This window comes from Triticum aestivum, chromosome 3D, assembly GCF_018294505.1.
Source record: "Triticum aestivum cultivar Chinese Spring chromosome 3D, IWGSC CS RefSeq v2.1, whole genome shotgun sequence".
NCBI classification, from domain to species: Eukaryota; Viridiplantae; Streptophyta; class Magnoliopsida; order Poales; family Poaceae; genus Triticum; species Triticum aestivum.
The window spans coordinates 438,401,484-438,417,754 of record NC_057802.1 but is presented as its reverse complement, the minus strand read 5'-3'; the positions used below and the strand labels follow the sequence as shown (position 1 = coordinate 438,417,754).

Here is a 16,271-nt window from a genome sequence, read left to right as displayed (position 1 = left end):
GTTGAACGCGGAGGCGCCGTGGTTCGGCGCTTAGATCGGAATCAATCGCGATCTGAATCGCTACGAGTACGACTCCTTCATCCGCGTTCTTGCAACGCTTCCGCATGGCGATCTACAATGGTATGTAGATGCACTCCCCTTCCCCTCGTTGCTAGATTACTCCATAGATTGATCTTGGTGATGCGTAGAAAATTTTGAATTTCTGCTACGTTCCCCAACAGTAGGGAATGGTTCCAAGGTCGATGTGATCGTCGTCGGCACGCTACCTCTACATTTACCTCCGGGGTTAGTTTTAGCCTGAATAATTGTTATTTGGTGCCAACGTTGAGCATGAACATTATATCTGGATCTTGTTTAGAGCGAGATGGTTATTCATTTAATCAGAGAATAATTGTTGTTCTATTTATATGAGTGATATCCTTTATGGTCATGAACCCTTGAAGAGTGGTCTATTTCTGTTGAATCTCGATTGTGGTGATACACATATTCATAATATTGATGCCAAAAGATGCAAAGTTGATAATGATAGTGCAATATTTGTGGCACTGCCGTTTAGGTCATATTGGTGTAAAGCGCATGAAGAAACTCCATGCAGATGCACTTTTGGAATCACTTGATTATGAATCATTTGATGCTTGCGAACCATGCCTCATAGGCAAGATGACTAAAACTCCGTTCTCCGGAAGAATGTAGCGAGCCAATGACTTATTGGAAATAATACATACCGATGTGTGCGGTCCGATGAGTGTTGAGGCACGCGGCGGGTATCGTTATTTTCTGACCTTCACAAATGATTTGAGCGGATATGGGTATATCTACTTAATGAAACACAAGTCTGAAACATTTGAATTGTTCAAAGAATTTCATAGAGAAGTAGAGAATCATCGTAATAAGAAAATAAAGTTTCTACGATCTGATCGTGGAGGCGAATATTTGAATTATGAGTTTGGCCTTCATTTAAAACAATGTGGAATAGTTTCACAACTCATGCCACATGGAACACCACAGCGTAATGGTGTGTCCGAACATCGTAACCGTACTTTATTAGATATGGTGCGATCTATGATGTCTCTTACCGATTTACCACTATCGTTTTGGGGTTATGCATTAGAGACAGCTGCATTCACGTTAAATAGGGCACCATCTAAATCCGTTGAGATGACATCGTATGAACTGTGGTTTGCTAAGAAACCTAAGCTATCGTTTCTGAAAGTTTGGGGTTGCGACACTTATGTCAACAGGCTTCAGCCTGATAAGCTCGAACCCAAAGGAAACAATTGGGTACACCTTCTACCACAAATCCGAAGGCAAGATCTTTGTTGCCAAGAATGGAACATTTCTAGAGAAGGAGTTTCTCTCGAAAGAAGTGAGTGGGAGGAAAGTAGAACTTGATGAGGTAATTGTACCTTCTCTCGAATTGGAAAGTAGCACATCAGATAAATCTGTTCCCGAGATGCCTACACCAACTACAGAGGAAGCTAATGATGATGATCATGAAACTTCAGATCAAGTTACTACTGGACCTTGTAGGTTGAATAGAGCACGTTCCGCACCAGAGTGGTATGGTAATCCTGTCCTGGAAGTCATGTGATACGTCTCCAACGTATCTATAATTTTTTATTGTTCCATGCTATTATATTATCTATTTTGGATGTTTTATATGCATTAATATGCTATTTTATATGATTTTTGGGACTAACCTATTAACCTAGAGCCCAGTGCCAGTTCTGTTTTTTCATTGTTTTAGAGTTTCACAGAAAAGGAATACCAAACTGAGTCCAAACGGAATGAAACTTTCACAATGATTTTTCTTGGACCAGAAGACATCCAGAGGGCTTCGAGTGCACGTCAGGAAAGCCACGAGGCGGCCACAAGGTCGGGAGGTGCGCCCCCCACCCTTGTGGGCCCCTCATGACTCCACCGACCTATTTCTTCCGCCTATATATTCTCATATACCCCAAAACCTATCAGGGGAGCCACAAAACCACTTTTCCACCGCCACAACCTTCTGTACCCGTGAGGTCCCATCTAGGGACCTTTTTCGGCGTCCTGCCGGAGGGGGATTCGATCACGGAGGGCTTCTACATCAACACCATTGCCTCTCCAATGAAGCGTGAGTAGTTTACCACAGACCTACGGGTCCATAGCTAGTAGCTAGATGGCTTCTTCTCTCTCTTTGATTCTCAATACAAAGTTCTCCTCGATGTTCTTGGAGATATATTCGATGTAATACTCTTTTGCGGTGTGTTTGCGGAGGTCCGATGAATTGTGGATTTATGATTAGCTTATCTATGAATATTATTTGAATCTCCTCTGAATTCTTATATGCATGATTTGATATCTTTGCAAGTCTCTTTGAACTATCGATTTGGTTTGGCCAACTAGATTGGTTTTTCTTGCAATGGGAGAAGTGCTTAGCTTTGGGTTCAATCTTGCGGTGTCCTTTCCCAGTGACAGTAGGGGCATCAAGGCACGTATTGTATTGTTGCCATCGAGGATAACAATATGGGGTTTTCATCATATTGCTTGAGTTAATCCCTCTACATCATGTCATCTTTCTTAATGCGTTACTCTGTTCTTATGAACTTAATACTCTAGATGCATGCTGGATAGCGGTTGATGTGTGGAGTAATAGTAGTAGATGCATGCAGGAGTTGGTCTACTTGATACGGACGTGATGCCTATATTCATGATCATTGCCTTAGATATCGTCATAACTTTGCGCTTTTCTATCAATTGCTCGGCAGTAATTTGTTCACCCACCGTAATATTTTCTATCTTGAGAGAAGCCTCTAGTGAAACCTATGGCCCCCGGGTCTACTTTCCATCATATAAGTTTCCGATCTACAATTTTAGTTTCCTATTTACTTTCTTTGCAATCTTTTACTTTCCGTTCCATAAACCAAAAATATCAAAATAATTACTTTACCGTTTATCCATCTATATCAGATCTCACTTTGCAAATAACCGTGAAGGGATTGACAACCCCTTTGTCGCGTTGGGTGCAAGTTGGTGTTTGTTTGTGCAGGTGTTCGGTGGCTTGTGCGTCGTCTCCTACTGGATTGATACCTTGGTTCTCAAAGCTGAGGGAAATACTTACTCTACTTTGATGCATCACCCTTTCCTCTTCAAGGGAAAAACCAACACAAGCTCAAGAGGTAGCATCATGTTACTAGACCATGGCGAACCTACGAACTATGAAGAAGCTATGATGAGCCCAGATTCTGATAAATGGCTTGAGGCCATGAAATCTAAGATAGGATCCATGTATGAGAACAAAGTGTGGACTTTGGTGGACTTGCCCGATGATCGCCGAGCCATAGAGAATAAATGGATCTTCAAGAAGAAGAATGACACTAATGATAATGTTACTGTCTACAAAGCTCGACTTGTCGCGAAAGGTTTTCGACAAGTTCAAGGAGTTGACTACGATGAGACTTTCTCACCCGTAGCAATGCATAAGTCTGTCCGAATCATGTTAACAATTGCCGCATTTTATGATTATGAAATCTGGCAAATGGACGTCAAAACTGCATTCCTTAATGGATTTCTTAAAGAAGAGTTGTATATGATGCAACCAGAAGGTTTTATCGATCCTAAAGGTGCTAACAAAGTGTGCAAGCTCCAGCGATCCATCTATGGACGGGTGCAAGCATCTCGGAGTTGGAATATATGCTTTGATGAGGTGATCAAAGCATATGGTTTTATACAGACTTTCGGAGAAGCCTGTATTTACAAGAAAGTGAGTGGGAGCTCTATAGCATTTCTAATATTATATGTGGATGACATATTGTTGATTGGAAATGATGTAGAATTTCTGGATAGCATAAAAGGATACTTGAATAAGAGTTTTTCAATGAAAGACCTCGGTGAAGCTGCTTATATATTGGGCATCAAGATCTATAGAGATAGATCAAGACGCTTAATAGGACTTTCACAAAGCACATACCTTGACAAAATTTTGAAGAAGTTCAAAATGGATCAGTCAAAGAAAGGGTTCTTACATGTGTTGCAAGGTATGAAGTTGAGTCGGACTCAAAACCCGACCACGATAGAAGATAGAGAGAGAATGAAAGTCATTCCCTATGCCTCAGCCATAGGTTCTATAAAGTATGCCATGCTGTGTACCAGACCTATTGTGTACCTTGCCATGAGTTTGGCAAGGGGGTACACTAGTGATCCAGGAGTGGATCACTGGACAGCGGTCAAAATTATCCTTAGTTACCTAAGAGGACTAAGGAAATGTTTCTCGGTTATGGAGGTGATAAAGAGTTCATCGTAAAGGGTTACGTCGATGCAAGCTTTGACACCGATCTGGATGACTCTGAGTCTCAATCCGGATATGTGTTGAAAGTGGGAGCAATTAGCTAGGTAGCTCCATGCAGAGCATTATAGACATATAAATTTGCAAAATACATACAGATCTGAATGTGGCAGACCCGTTGACTAAACCTCTCTCACCAGCAAAACATGATCACACCTTAGTGCTCTTTTGAGTGTTAATCACATGGCGATGTGAACTAGATTATTGACTCTAGTAAACTCTTTGGATGTTGATCACATGGCGATGTGAACTATGAGTGTTAATCACATGGTGATGTGAACTAGATTATTGACTCTAGTGCAAGTGGGAGACTGAAGGAAATATGCCCTAGAGGCAATAATAAAGTTGTTATTTTTATATTTCCTTATTCATGATAAAGGTTTATTATTCATGCTAGAATTGTATGGATCGGAAACTTAAATACATGTGTGAATACATAAACAAATACCATGTCCCTAGTGAGCCTCTACTAGACTAGCTCGTTGATCAAAGATGGTTAAGGTTTCCTAACCATGGACATGAGTTGTCATTTGATAACGGGATCACATCATTAGGAGAATGATGTGATGGACAAGACCCATCCGTTAGCTTAGCATTATGATCGTTCAATTTTATTGCTATTGCTTTCTTCATGTCAAATACATATTCCTTCGACTATGAGATTATGCAACTCACGGATACCGGAGGAATGCCTTGTGTGCTATCAAACATCTTAACGTAACTAGGTGATTATAAAGATGATCTACAGGTATCTCCGAAGGTGTTTGTTGAGTTAGCATAGATCGAGATTAGGATTTGTCACTCCGAGTATGGGAGAGGTATCTCTGGGCCCTCTCGGTAATACACATCATAAGATTGCAAGCAAATGACTAAGGAGTTAGTCACGAGGTGATGTATTACGGAACGAGTAAAGAGACTTGTCGGTAACAAGATTGAACTAGGTATGAAGATACCGACGATCGAATCTTGGGCAAGTAACATACCGATAGACAAAGGGAATAACATATGTTGTCATAATGGTTCGACCGATAAAGAACTTCGTAGAATATGTAGGAGCCAATATGAGCATCCAGGTTTCGCTATTGGTTATTGACCGGAGAGGTGTCTCGGTCATGTCTACATAGTTCTCGAACTCGTAGGGTCCGCACGCTTAACGTTCGATGACGATGTTGTATTATATGAGTTATGTTATTTGGTGACCGAATGTTGTTCGGAGTCCCGGATGAGATCACGGACATGATGAGGAGTCTCAAAATGGTCGAGAGGTAAACATTGATATATAGGACAATAGTATTCGGACACCCGAAGTGTTCCGGAGGGTACCGGGTACATATCGGGTCAACAGAAGGGGTTCCGGGCACCCCAGGCAAAAGATATGCGCCTTATGGGCCAAGAGGGGAAACGCACCAGCCACAAGGGGCTGGTGCGCCCCCCATATGGGCCGAACCAGGAGGAGAGGGAAAGAGGGGAAGGGAGAAGGAAAGGGGGGATTCGGCCTCCCCCGTCCTTCTCTCCCTCCTCTCTTTCCTTCCCCTCCGGCAATAAGGAAGGGGCGCCACTTGGGAGGACCCCAAGTAGGATTCGGCCTACTTGGGGCGCCCTCCTGGCTGCTCCCTCCTCCCCCAACCTATATATATATGTGGGAGGGGGCATCTAGCACAACCAGACAGTTGCCTAGCCGTGTGTGGCGCCCCCCCTCCACAGTTTACACCCCCGGTCATATTCGCACGGTGCTTAGGCGAAGCCCTGCAAGGATCACTTCGCCATCACCGTCACCACGCAGTCGTGCTCACGGAACTCATCTACTACCTCGACGTCTTTCTGGATCAACAAGACGAGGGACGTCACCGAACTGAACGTGTGCAGAACTCGGAGGTGCCGTACGTTCGGTACGATCGGTGGAGCGCGAAGAAAGTTCGACTACATCAACCGCGTTGTGAAACGCTTCCGCTTACGGTCTACAAGGGTACGTAGACACACTATCCCCCTCGTTGCTATGCATCTCCATGGATAGATCATTGTGTGCGCTTACGGGTCCGTAGGCAGTAGCTAGATGGCTTCTTCTCTCTTTTTAATTCTCAATACAATGTTCTCCTCGAGGTTCTTGGAGATCTATTTGATGTATTGAATTTTTGCGGTGTGTTTCTTGGGATCTGATGAAGTGCGAGTTTATGATCAGATCTATCTATGAATATTATTTGAGTTTCTTTGATCTCTTATATGCATGATTGTTATAGCCTCGTATTTCTTCTCCGAAACTTTGGTTTGGTTTGGCCAACTAGATTGATTTTTCTTGCAATGGGAAGATGTGCTTTGTGATGGGTTCGATCTTGCGGTGTCCTCACCCAGTGACAGAAGGGGTAGTGAGGCACGCATGTATCGTTGCTATTAAGGATAAAAAGATGGGGTCTATCCCTACATTAATAGATCTTGTCAACAGCATGCCATCGTTCTTATTGCATTACTCCGTTTCTCCATGAACTTAATACACTAGATGCATGCTGGATAGCGGTCGATGTGTGGAGTAATAGTAGTAGATGCAGAATTATTTCGGTCTACTAATCTTGGACGTAATACCTATATACATGATCATTGCCTTGGATATCGTCATAATTATTTCCTTTTCTATCAATTGCCCAACAGTAATTTGTTTACCCATCGTATTCTATTTTCTCGAGAGAAGCCATTAGTGAAATCTACGGCCCCGGGTCTATCTTTTATCGTATTTTTTTCAGATCTATTATTCCTAAATCCCAAAAATACCTTCCTGCACTTTTTCTTTACTTATTATTTTTTGTGTTTTTGCAAGATCTATTTATCCAATCTCGTACTAATTAATCTATCTTTTTACGGTAGAGGGATTGAAAACCCCTCTTGCGGGTTGGGTTGCAAGTATTTGTTCTTTGTGTGCAGGTACCGTTTACATAGTGTTGCTTGGTCCTTCTACTGGATTAATAACCTTGGTTTCATAACTGAGGAAAATACTTGCCGTAGCTGTGCTGCATCATCCCTTCCTCTTTGGGGAAATACCAACGCAGATCTAAGCCACGTCAAAGGAATTTATGGCGCCGTTGCCGGGAGACATCATCAACATCTATCAGGTTCCTAATCACAAATCTCATCTCCTTACAATTTACATTATTTGACATTTACCTCTTGTTTTCATCTCCCCCACTTCACAAAAATTTACCTTTTTATTTGCCTTCTTTTTTGTTCATCTTTTTTCTCGTCAGATCTCTTGTTTGCTTGCAATCTTGTTTGCGTAGTCACGATGTCTTAAGAAAATACCAAATTGTGTGATTTTTTCGAACACTAATAATAATGATTTTATTAGTACTCCGATTGCTCCTCCCGCCACTAGTGTGGAGTCTTGTGATATTAATGCCGCTTTGTTGAATCTTGTTATGAAAGATCAATTTTTCGGTACACCTAATGAGGATGTCGCGTCCCATCTAAACACATTCGTAGAATTGTGTGATATGTAAAAGAAAAAAAGATGTGGACAATGATATTGTGAATTTGAAATTATTTCCTTTTTCCTTGAGGGACCGTGCAAAAAATTGGTTTTCTTCTTTGCCTCGCAATAGTATCGAGTCTTGGGATAAGTGTAAAGATACTTATATTACTAAGTATTTTCCGCTCGCAAAAAATATTTCCCGTAGAACTCAAATCATGAATTTTAAGCAACTTGAGCATGAACATGTTGCACAATCTTGGGAAAGAATGAAATTGATGCTAAGAAATTGTCCTACTCATGGTTTAAATCTTTGGATGATCATACAAAATTTTATGCGGGATTGAATTTTGTCTCTAGAAATCTTTTAGATTCCCCCGCGGGAGGTACTTTTATGGAAATTACTTTGGGTGAAGCTACTAAATTGCTTGATAATATTATGACAAATTATTCACAATGGCATACCGAAAGAGCGCCTACTAGTATAAAGATCAATTCCATTGAAGAAATTAGTACGTTGAGTGAAAAGGTTGATGCTCTTATGAAATTGGTTGCTAATAAAAATGTTCCTATTGATCTTAATGATATGCCTTTGTCTACTCTGATTGAGCAAAATAGTGATCCCGTAGATGTGAATTTTGTCTTGTGAAACAATTTTAATAACAATGCTTATAGAGGTAATTTCGATTTTACTTCATCACATTGCCAGAAAAAACGAGACCGATAGAAATCTAATCTTTCGTACCCCTACCGATACCTCAAAAAAAGATAAGAGGAACATCGGCATGCTAGTTAGAACTGAGTTTATCAACACTAGCCGACCCCCATATGACATAAGCTTGCCCTTCCAGCAACTTAGTTTTTTTTCTCAAATTGATCTTCAATGCATTTCCACTACTTATTCGATAATTTCCGATGGTGAATCGGTATCCCTAGGTACGTGAATGGTAGGGATCCCAATTCACATCCGAATATATGCATCTTGTTCCTCTTTGGCTCACCCAAAACAGAACAATTCGCTCTTGTTAAAATTAATTTTCAGTCCGGACAATTGTTCAAAAAGGCAAAATATCAGCTTCATATTTCTAGCCTTAGCAAGGTCATGTTCCATGAAAATAATAGTATCATCAGTGTATTGTAGTATGGATATTCTCCCATCCACAAGATGTGGGACTAGTCCTCCTACTTGGCCATTCTCCTTGGCCCTACCGATAAGCACTGCCAACATATCTGCTACTATGTTAAACAGAATAGGAGACATCGGGTCTCCCTGTCGTAAGCCCTTATGTGTCTGAAAATAATGACATATGTCATCATTCACTTTGATTCCAACAGTTTCTTTTTGAATAAAGGAGTCTACCTGTTTCCTCCAGGCATCATCAAACCCCTTCATGCGTAAGGCTTGTTGGAGGAAGGGCCATTTGACCTTATCGTACGCTTTCTCATAGTCCACTTTGAATATAACCCTGTCAAGTTTCTTCGAATGGATTTCGTGAAGAGTTTCGTGTAAGACAACAACCCCTTCTAGGACGTATCTCCCCAGCATAAACGTAGACTGTGTTGGGTGTATCACCGAATGGGCATTTTGTGTCAACCTATTTGTGGCAACCTTAGTGAAAATTTTGAAACTCACATTGAGCAGGTAGATCGGCCTGAACTGCTCAATGCGCACAAACTCCTCCTTCTTTGGCAACAATGTTATTGTTCCACAGTTTAGGTGAAAAGTCTGTAGGTTAGAGCTAAACAAATCAAGGATCATAGGCATTAGGTCATTCTTAATGATATGCCAACACCTCTTATAAAACTCTGCCGGAAAACCATCCGGACCAGGAGCCTGTTGAAAACAAATAGCTGCAGGAAACAGATCTTACTAACAAGGAGAAGTCAAGGTCGATCATTTCGGACCTTTATATTCCACATACCATGTTGTTTGTTATCATAGGACCTTGATATTTCATACGAGGTCTGCTAGAGATGCTCTTAAGAGGCGGGGGTGGGAAGAGGAGTATCCGATGGATCACGGCAAACGGCTCGGTGGCTTTTACATTTCTGTTTTACCTTTCCAGTAAACTTGTATCAGAGAGAGACCACCTATCGCAATTGAGCTGTGAAATCAATAGAGAGGACGAGTAGATCCTAACAAAAACATAGAGACGGTCGTGGCGGTAACGCAGCAGAGAGGCGCCTGCGCGCGTCGCAGCAAAGGTGCCGCCGCTGTGCAGCAACGACGACAGGAGAGGGCAGCGTGGGCGGTGTCGTCCCGTCCCGTCCCGTCCAGCAGGGCTCGCATGTTACCCTCACGCCGTTAATCGTCATCAACTGGCCACAAAAAGGAAGCTGGCGGAGGCGAGCACGCGCACCGTGACTCGGCCGGAATAGAAAACTCCACTCCCGATCCCACCCCGCGGATTCCCCGAGCCTCACTCCGCTCCGCCTCCACCCCTTGGCCGCCCTGCCCAATTCCGCTGTCTGCTCTCCAAGCCCGAATGGCGGCGGAGGCCCGGGCCGAGGGCTCCGGGCCGCCCGCGCCCCCTCCGCTGCCCGTCCCCGAGAAGCGCCCGGCCCCGGTAGACGGCCGGGAGGAGGAGCGGCCCGGGACGAAGCGGCGCCGCGCGAGCGTCGCGGCGCTCGACGGCGTGCCCTGCGCCGCGGCCAAGGGCGCGGACGGCGAGGCGGACGGGAACCGTGACGGCGGCTCGTCCTTCTCCTTCCAGCACTCGCGCGGCGGTTTCGTGGCGCTGGAGACGACGCCCAAGTTCGGGTCATTCAACCCGCCGGTGGCCGCCGAGCAGGAGGCCCTCCACCCGGAAGATTCACCGGTTGTGAAGGAGGAGGGGGATACGGCCTCGGCCACCGGAGTTGAGGTTGGCAAAGACGGAAGTTCGCAGTCAGTGGCGGCGGTGGACGATCAGGGCCGTCGCCATCCGGGAAGACAAACTGAATCGGAACGATGACTCTCTGGATTTGATTAGTTTCTTCTCCGCAGCCCGGTTTAGATTTCAAGGGCGTCAATGTTGTTCTCTTCCTTCCTACTAGATCATGTGATAGTTTCAGTTGAAGGGAATGTATGTCAAAGCTTTGTTTTCTTATGGAATGGAGGATTGGAAGTCAACGTTGATTCCTGTGTAGAACCAAACCTGGCGTTTTTTCCTAGATACCTACTGAAATACTCCCTCCCTCCCATAATGTAAGACCATTATGGGACGGAGGGAGTAGTTAGTTCCAGGATTTGCTTAATTTAATTACCGTTTCCCTTTACAAAATCGAGTTTTCTTATCAACAAACTTGATGGTGTAGCTGCTCTTCTCATGTCAACATGGATTGAACAAATCCACACCTGTGTGCCACAGCCACAAAACTGAGACCAAATACAGAACCTCACTCGGTCAGTCCACGACTGGTGCTGCCTCTGACAGTGAATCTTCTTTGCTAAACGTGGCATTCGATGACATTGGTTCCCTGTACCACTCATTCTCCTCGCGAGTGAGGAAGCGAGCCTCTGCACCAAAGACATGGAGGATTCAAAATTAGCGCAATACAGGTTCCAATTTTTTGTTTAACACAACTTTTGTCTATTCGGATATCAGCAATCCAGTTTTGTCTATGTGTTCGGCAATTCGGCTAAGCGTTTTGACCTTATATAGATGAGAAACATAAATTTTGTGAAATGCAACAGGCAACATACCTGACACAAAAACATCCTTGTAGTCATCATCGTCATACACAAACGCAGGTGGATCTGGGGAACCAATTCCAACTATAGTGCTTCCACTGCATGAAACATTCACAATGTTGTCCCGATCAAATAGTTTGGCTACTAAATGCATTTCCAAATTTCAAATGCAGATACGAGTGTTGAATAGTCAACAGGGGGTTATATTTGCCCTGATTGTTATAATCAAACTTGTACCATGGAATCTCACACCTTAAATACGTTATTTTTGCTACTGAAATTTGACAGAAAAGCACTTAGGTAGCTTACAATGCTAACTACACAGCTAAAATTTCATATTTGGAACTCTCAAAAAGACTCATCTAATCGACCCAAGACCAGGGCAAAATATAATTTTCTGAGGGAAGTCAAATATAAATTGAGGCAAGAGGCAGAGAATAATATGATGGTGATTAAAGCTAGAATAAGGCTACTTTGGAAAAACCAGATTTAGTTCAGCAAGAGAATGTGCCCTCCTTACCTTCCTGACATAAAAACAGCGCTGTAATCTCCCCGGTTGGATGCAATAAATCGTTTCTTCAACTTCTTTAGTGAACGCAACACCTCAAAAGCTGGAGGCTCTGAAAAAAGAAAATGAGGAACGAGAACCAGTTTTACTAAATGTTCTCCAGCAACATACTAAAAAGACAAAGAATTGAAGATACATCTAAGTGATAGCATGTAACAAGTTATTGTAGTCACACTCCATACCTAGATCATTTACACAGACATCTTGTGATATTCCGTTTTGCGTAATCTCCTTGAGCAAAGCCAGAGGATCAGCTTTACTAGTCTGGTCTAACCGGAGTCGCTGCAGTATACAAAGCTTGTTAAGAAAAGCATGCACTTTTAAGTTAAGCAAATTTAATACATATTACCTTGTAAACTTCAGCAGTTGCGCATGCTTCAGGTGGCTTTATTAGAACCATTGGCAGATTCTCTGGCAACAGGTTTGGAATATCTTGGACAATCTGCATACATTTAACTTGAAAGTTGTAGATTATGATCAGCCACTTCAGCAGTAAGGTAAACATAGATCATGGACATACATTTCCATGTCAGTTTCTAGTTTATAGTAATGAATAAATAAATTTGGAATCTGAAAGGACCCCTCTATGAAAGTGGATATTTGCTCGAACACAGTTGAACAAGGATAACTCCTGTAAATAAAAATCAGTAATGTAGTATGCCACAATTGCGATGTATCAGCTAAACCAATTATTTAAGCAACTGTCAATAGGTTGAAACAGGGTTCAGTATGATACTTCACTCTTTCTGGTCCAGGATATCATAGATGAACTTATAAGAAATTGAATGATGGATCTGCTCCAATCGTATTAATGTGGCCTGGCATTTCTTCTAGATTTTCTTTCTAACATATAAGAAACTGAAAAAGATACTGAAGTTCTTTTGGGAAGACCGAGAATGTGCTATCAGGATTGTAACAAAGAGTTTCATGCCAGTATCACAGAAAATCGTCACCCAATTCGCAGCAACTTCAGGAAAGGTTTTGGTGGATTTCAACCTGGGGGAACTAAGCTTTGGGTGTTGGCAGGTGTCAAGGTGCTCCGGCGCCTACCACTCCATGCCCTGTCTCCCTACGCCGTACCCTAGCTTAGCTAGCTCCCTGTATAGTCTTTTTCTTTTTGCTGTCTAGTTGTTTTTGTTTCCTTAGCTAGGCTGCTTTGTATCAGTTTCAGTCTTTCGTTTGCCTTCTACTTTGCATCATCTTAATGCCTTCTTCTGATATACAATGACACATATTTTGGTTTCTGTTCGAGAGAAGAAGAAAAACACACACACGCCTTAATGGAGTAGGGACTATTCACTAGGAAGTAGTGCTTCACATACCTCTCCTCTGCCGGTACAATATGCTGCTCCTCGTGAAAAGAAGAAGGGGATATCTGATCCAATCTCACCAGACCATTCTTGAAGATCTTTTTCTGAAGCAATGCCACCACTAAACTGGTTAGCAGCCCATAGTGCAGTTGCAGCATTACTGCTTCCTCCACCAAGACCAGCACCAGTTGGGACCTTCTTATCAAGATGTATCTACACTTCAACAAGGACAAGAGTAAAAGATAAAATCTATAGCAAACATACCAAGTAAAATAAAATAACCTTCACTCCCTTTAATGTCAAAACAATGTATAGGTTACATACCCAAAAGTGCTTATCAGTGCCAGTTTTCTTGCGGTAAAGGTCAAGTGCCCTGATGATCTGTGAATTCATGAAATAAAAAAGTAAGGTAAGGTAATAAAGATGCTTCAAGTGTATTTGTAAGTCCATATAAGAAGTATCTATATCAAACATACCAGGTTACTATCATCAACTGGGACACCTGCAACATTGGTTGATAGCCGATCTTTGCTCTTACTTGGCGACAGTGAGAATTTGATAGTATCACCCAAACTAACCACCTGGTTCATATATATGATTATCAAAAGTGATACAAAGAACAGCTCTATAAAGCAGAACGAATCATAACCATATCAATAAAAAGGAAGGACACACCACTATAACATAGGGCTAAGATCAGATCTGGCAACTTAATTTGGAGAAGGAATAATGTACATTGCAGAGCCAATTGTTTATTACTAGCTCTAATTACCCGATGCACAAGAACTTAGGGGGAAACTGACATATTAGTAAATAGAATTGTTATAGCTAGACCAGAAAATATCATACAGCTGATAAGTTGGTACATCTGACAGATTATGCGAATAAAAGAAACATCTCTATAGATTTATTTTTAATCTTCCACCTGCTGGGTTTTCCCCCAAAAAATATTAATCTTCCATACTACAACTCCATGAAAAGATGAATGGTGCTAAAATTATAAAATCACCCTTTCCACATATGTTCATGCAGATATCACTAAATATCACTAGAACAAGCACAAGAAATAACTCACGTGAAACAGAGAAGCCAGGTCATGGAACCCATCTGGTCTCTTCCCGGTTATCCTCAAGAAGACATTAATCTACAAGGTAAAATGCTATACAGGTCTAGGTCAATAGGCAAAACAATAAGAACCAAATTTAACCTTTCCCTTGCTTATCAGAAACATAACAACTGGTACATACTTTGCAAGGTGAAAACAGGTTGAGCCGTGTAATCCCTACATCCTTATCAATCTGGTCGGCTAGCTGGTTAAACTTGGCTTGTGCGTCATACGTAAGCTTAACAAAAGAACACAGCTATAAATTAGAACACAAAATATCCAGGAGAAACAACAGCTGCAGTAGATTTTCTTAAATTGCCAAAACTGCAGGGCAGATAGTTTACTTTAGAGAAAAGTATGTTTTTGGTCCCTCAAGTTCCCAAAAAGTACAGACTTGGTCCCTCAAGATTTTTTGGTATACATTTGGCCCCTCAAGTCTCAAAACCGGACAAGTTTGGTCCTAAACCAGATTTTGACCCCGTTGACCGGGTTTGACCGCCACAAAACCGCCCGATGAACAGTAAATTCGAGTTAAAAAATGCTTCAAAAAAAGCTGAAATTTTTTGGGGTCCAATATGCTTACATGCGCAAGGTGTCCAATATGCTTATATGCTTACATGCGTAAGCATATTGGACCGCAAAAAATTTCAGATTTTTTTGAAGTTTTTTTAAAACTCGAATTTACTGTTCATCAGGTCAACGGGGTCAAAATCTGGTTTAGGACCAAACTTGTCCGGTTTTGAGACTTGAGGGACCAAATGTATACCAAAAAATATTAAGGGACCAAGTCTGTACTTTTTGGAAACTTGAGGGACCAAAAATATACTTTTCTCTTTACTTTATGGCAGGCACATATCGTAGCACCTAGTTACAGCAAGGAAAATAATGCATCACAACAGAGCTTGAAGCAATTCACTATGTTATAAGCAAGACAAATGCTGTTCTCAGAGTGAAATACTGAATCAGTTGATACCATACAACTATGATGATATACACTTGGTGCTTACTCGACAACACGAAGAAATGGAAGTCCATGATTGTTGTCCAGAATTTTTATTCTATTAATTTGCAGTAAAGCATCATGGGATGAGCGGAATCACATGAACCACACAGGAAATTGCGCCGGTGACTTAACTAATTGGAGGGGGTCAGAAATCACAGATAACGCACGGAGAGAGTGCAGAGCGATCAATTACCTCGATTTTCTTCCTCCCTTGCTCGGCCGACGCGGCGACTCTTACGCTTGGAGACCGTTGGCTCCTGGTGCCGGAGCTGGAGCTGACGCCGGCGGAAGCCGCCGCCGCGGGTCGGGCCTGGAACCGGAGGTGCTTGGACGGGGCCGGGCAGGAGCGGTGGGACTGGTACAGGCTCTGCGAGAGAAGATGAGCGGAGCAAACCATGGCTGCCGGCGGGCGCCGGCCGGAGTCGGGCTGAGAAACGGGGAAGGGCAGCGGGGGGAGGAAGAAGAGACTCGGAAGAAGATAACACGGTAGCTAGCCGGCCACTCTGGCGGGGCGACGGGTTTGAGCAGTGGCCTCTCTGCCTCCGGTCAAAGAGGCCCTCCTCGTCCTCGACATGTGTTTGGAATTTTGGCGAACGTGAGATAGATAAGTCTGGACGGCCTGACTAAACAAGTAGTGGTAGCAGGACAAAATGGCATCTCCATGCCTCGCTCGCTGCCACGTTTCTTTTGTGCGGCACACAGAGAACAAAAATGCCGTTTCAGACTGAATTCTGCTTGCTCACTGCTTATAATCGCGTGATAATACAAGTTCAGCTGAAACTGAACCAGTACAGTACAGTCCGATATACTCACTCCGTTCCTAAATATAAGTCT

General features: G+C 42.7%; 2 protein-coding genes across 3 annotated transcripts; one reads left to right on the top strand and one right to left on the bottom strand.

Moving 5' to 3' along the window:
• The first annotated feature begins 9,961 nt into the window (after window positions 1-9,961).
• On the top strand, window positions 9,962-10,914 carry LOC123079459 (uncharacterized). Its single transcript, XM_044502233.1, has one exon. The coding sequence runs from the start codon at window positions 10,265-10,267 to the stop codon at window positions 10,730-10,732; it is 468 nt and encodes a 155-aa protein (XP_044358168.1). The 5' UTR covers window positions 9,962-10,264; the 3' UTR covers window positions 10,733-10,914.
• A 97-nt stretch (window positions 10,915-11,011) lies between these two features.
• Window positions 11,012-16,039, bottom strand: LOC123079457 (4-diphosphocytidyl-2-C-methyl-D-erythritol kinase, chloroplastic). 2 transcript variants are annotated; one of them, XM_044502230.1, is made up of 11 exons: window positions 15,631-16,037; window positions 14,577-14,672; window positions 14,405-14,473; window positions 13,806-13,910; window positions 13,654-13,710; window positions 13,342-13,542; window positions 12,369-12,461; window positions 12,202-12,301; window positions 11,972-12,071; window positions 11,464-11,549; window positions 11,012-11,277 (listed from the first exon to the last, which is right to left on the bottom strand). In XM_044502230.1, exons 1-11 carry the CDS (start codon window positions 15,832-15,834, stop codon window positions 11,165-11,167), a joined length of 1,224 nt encoding a protein of 407 aa, XP_044358165.1. In that variant the 5' UTR covers window positions 15,835-16,037; the 3' UTR covers window positions 11,012-11,164. The 2 variants fall into 2 exon arrangements, with proteins under 2 accessions (XP_044358165.1, XP_044358166.1); XM_044502231.1 differs by lacking the exon at window positions 14,577-14,672 and having other exon boundaries at window positions 15,631-16,039.
• Window positions 16,040-16,271: the final 232 nt, after the last annotated feature.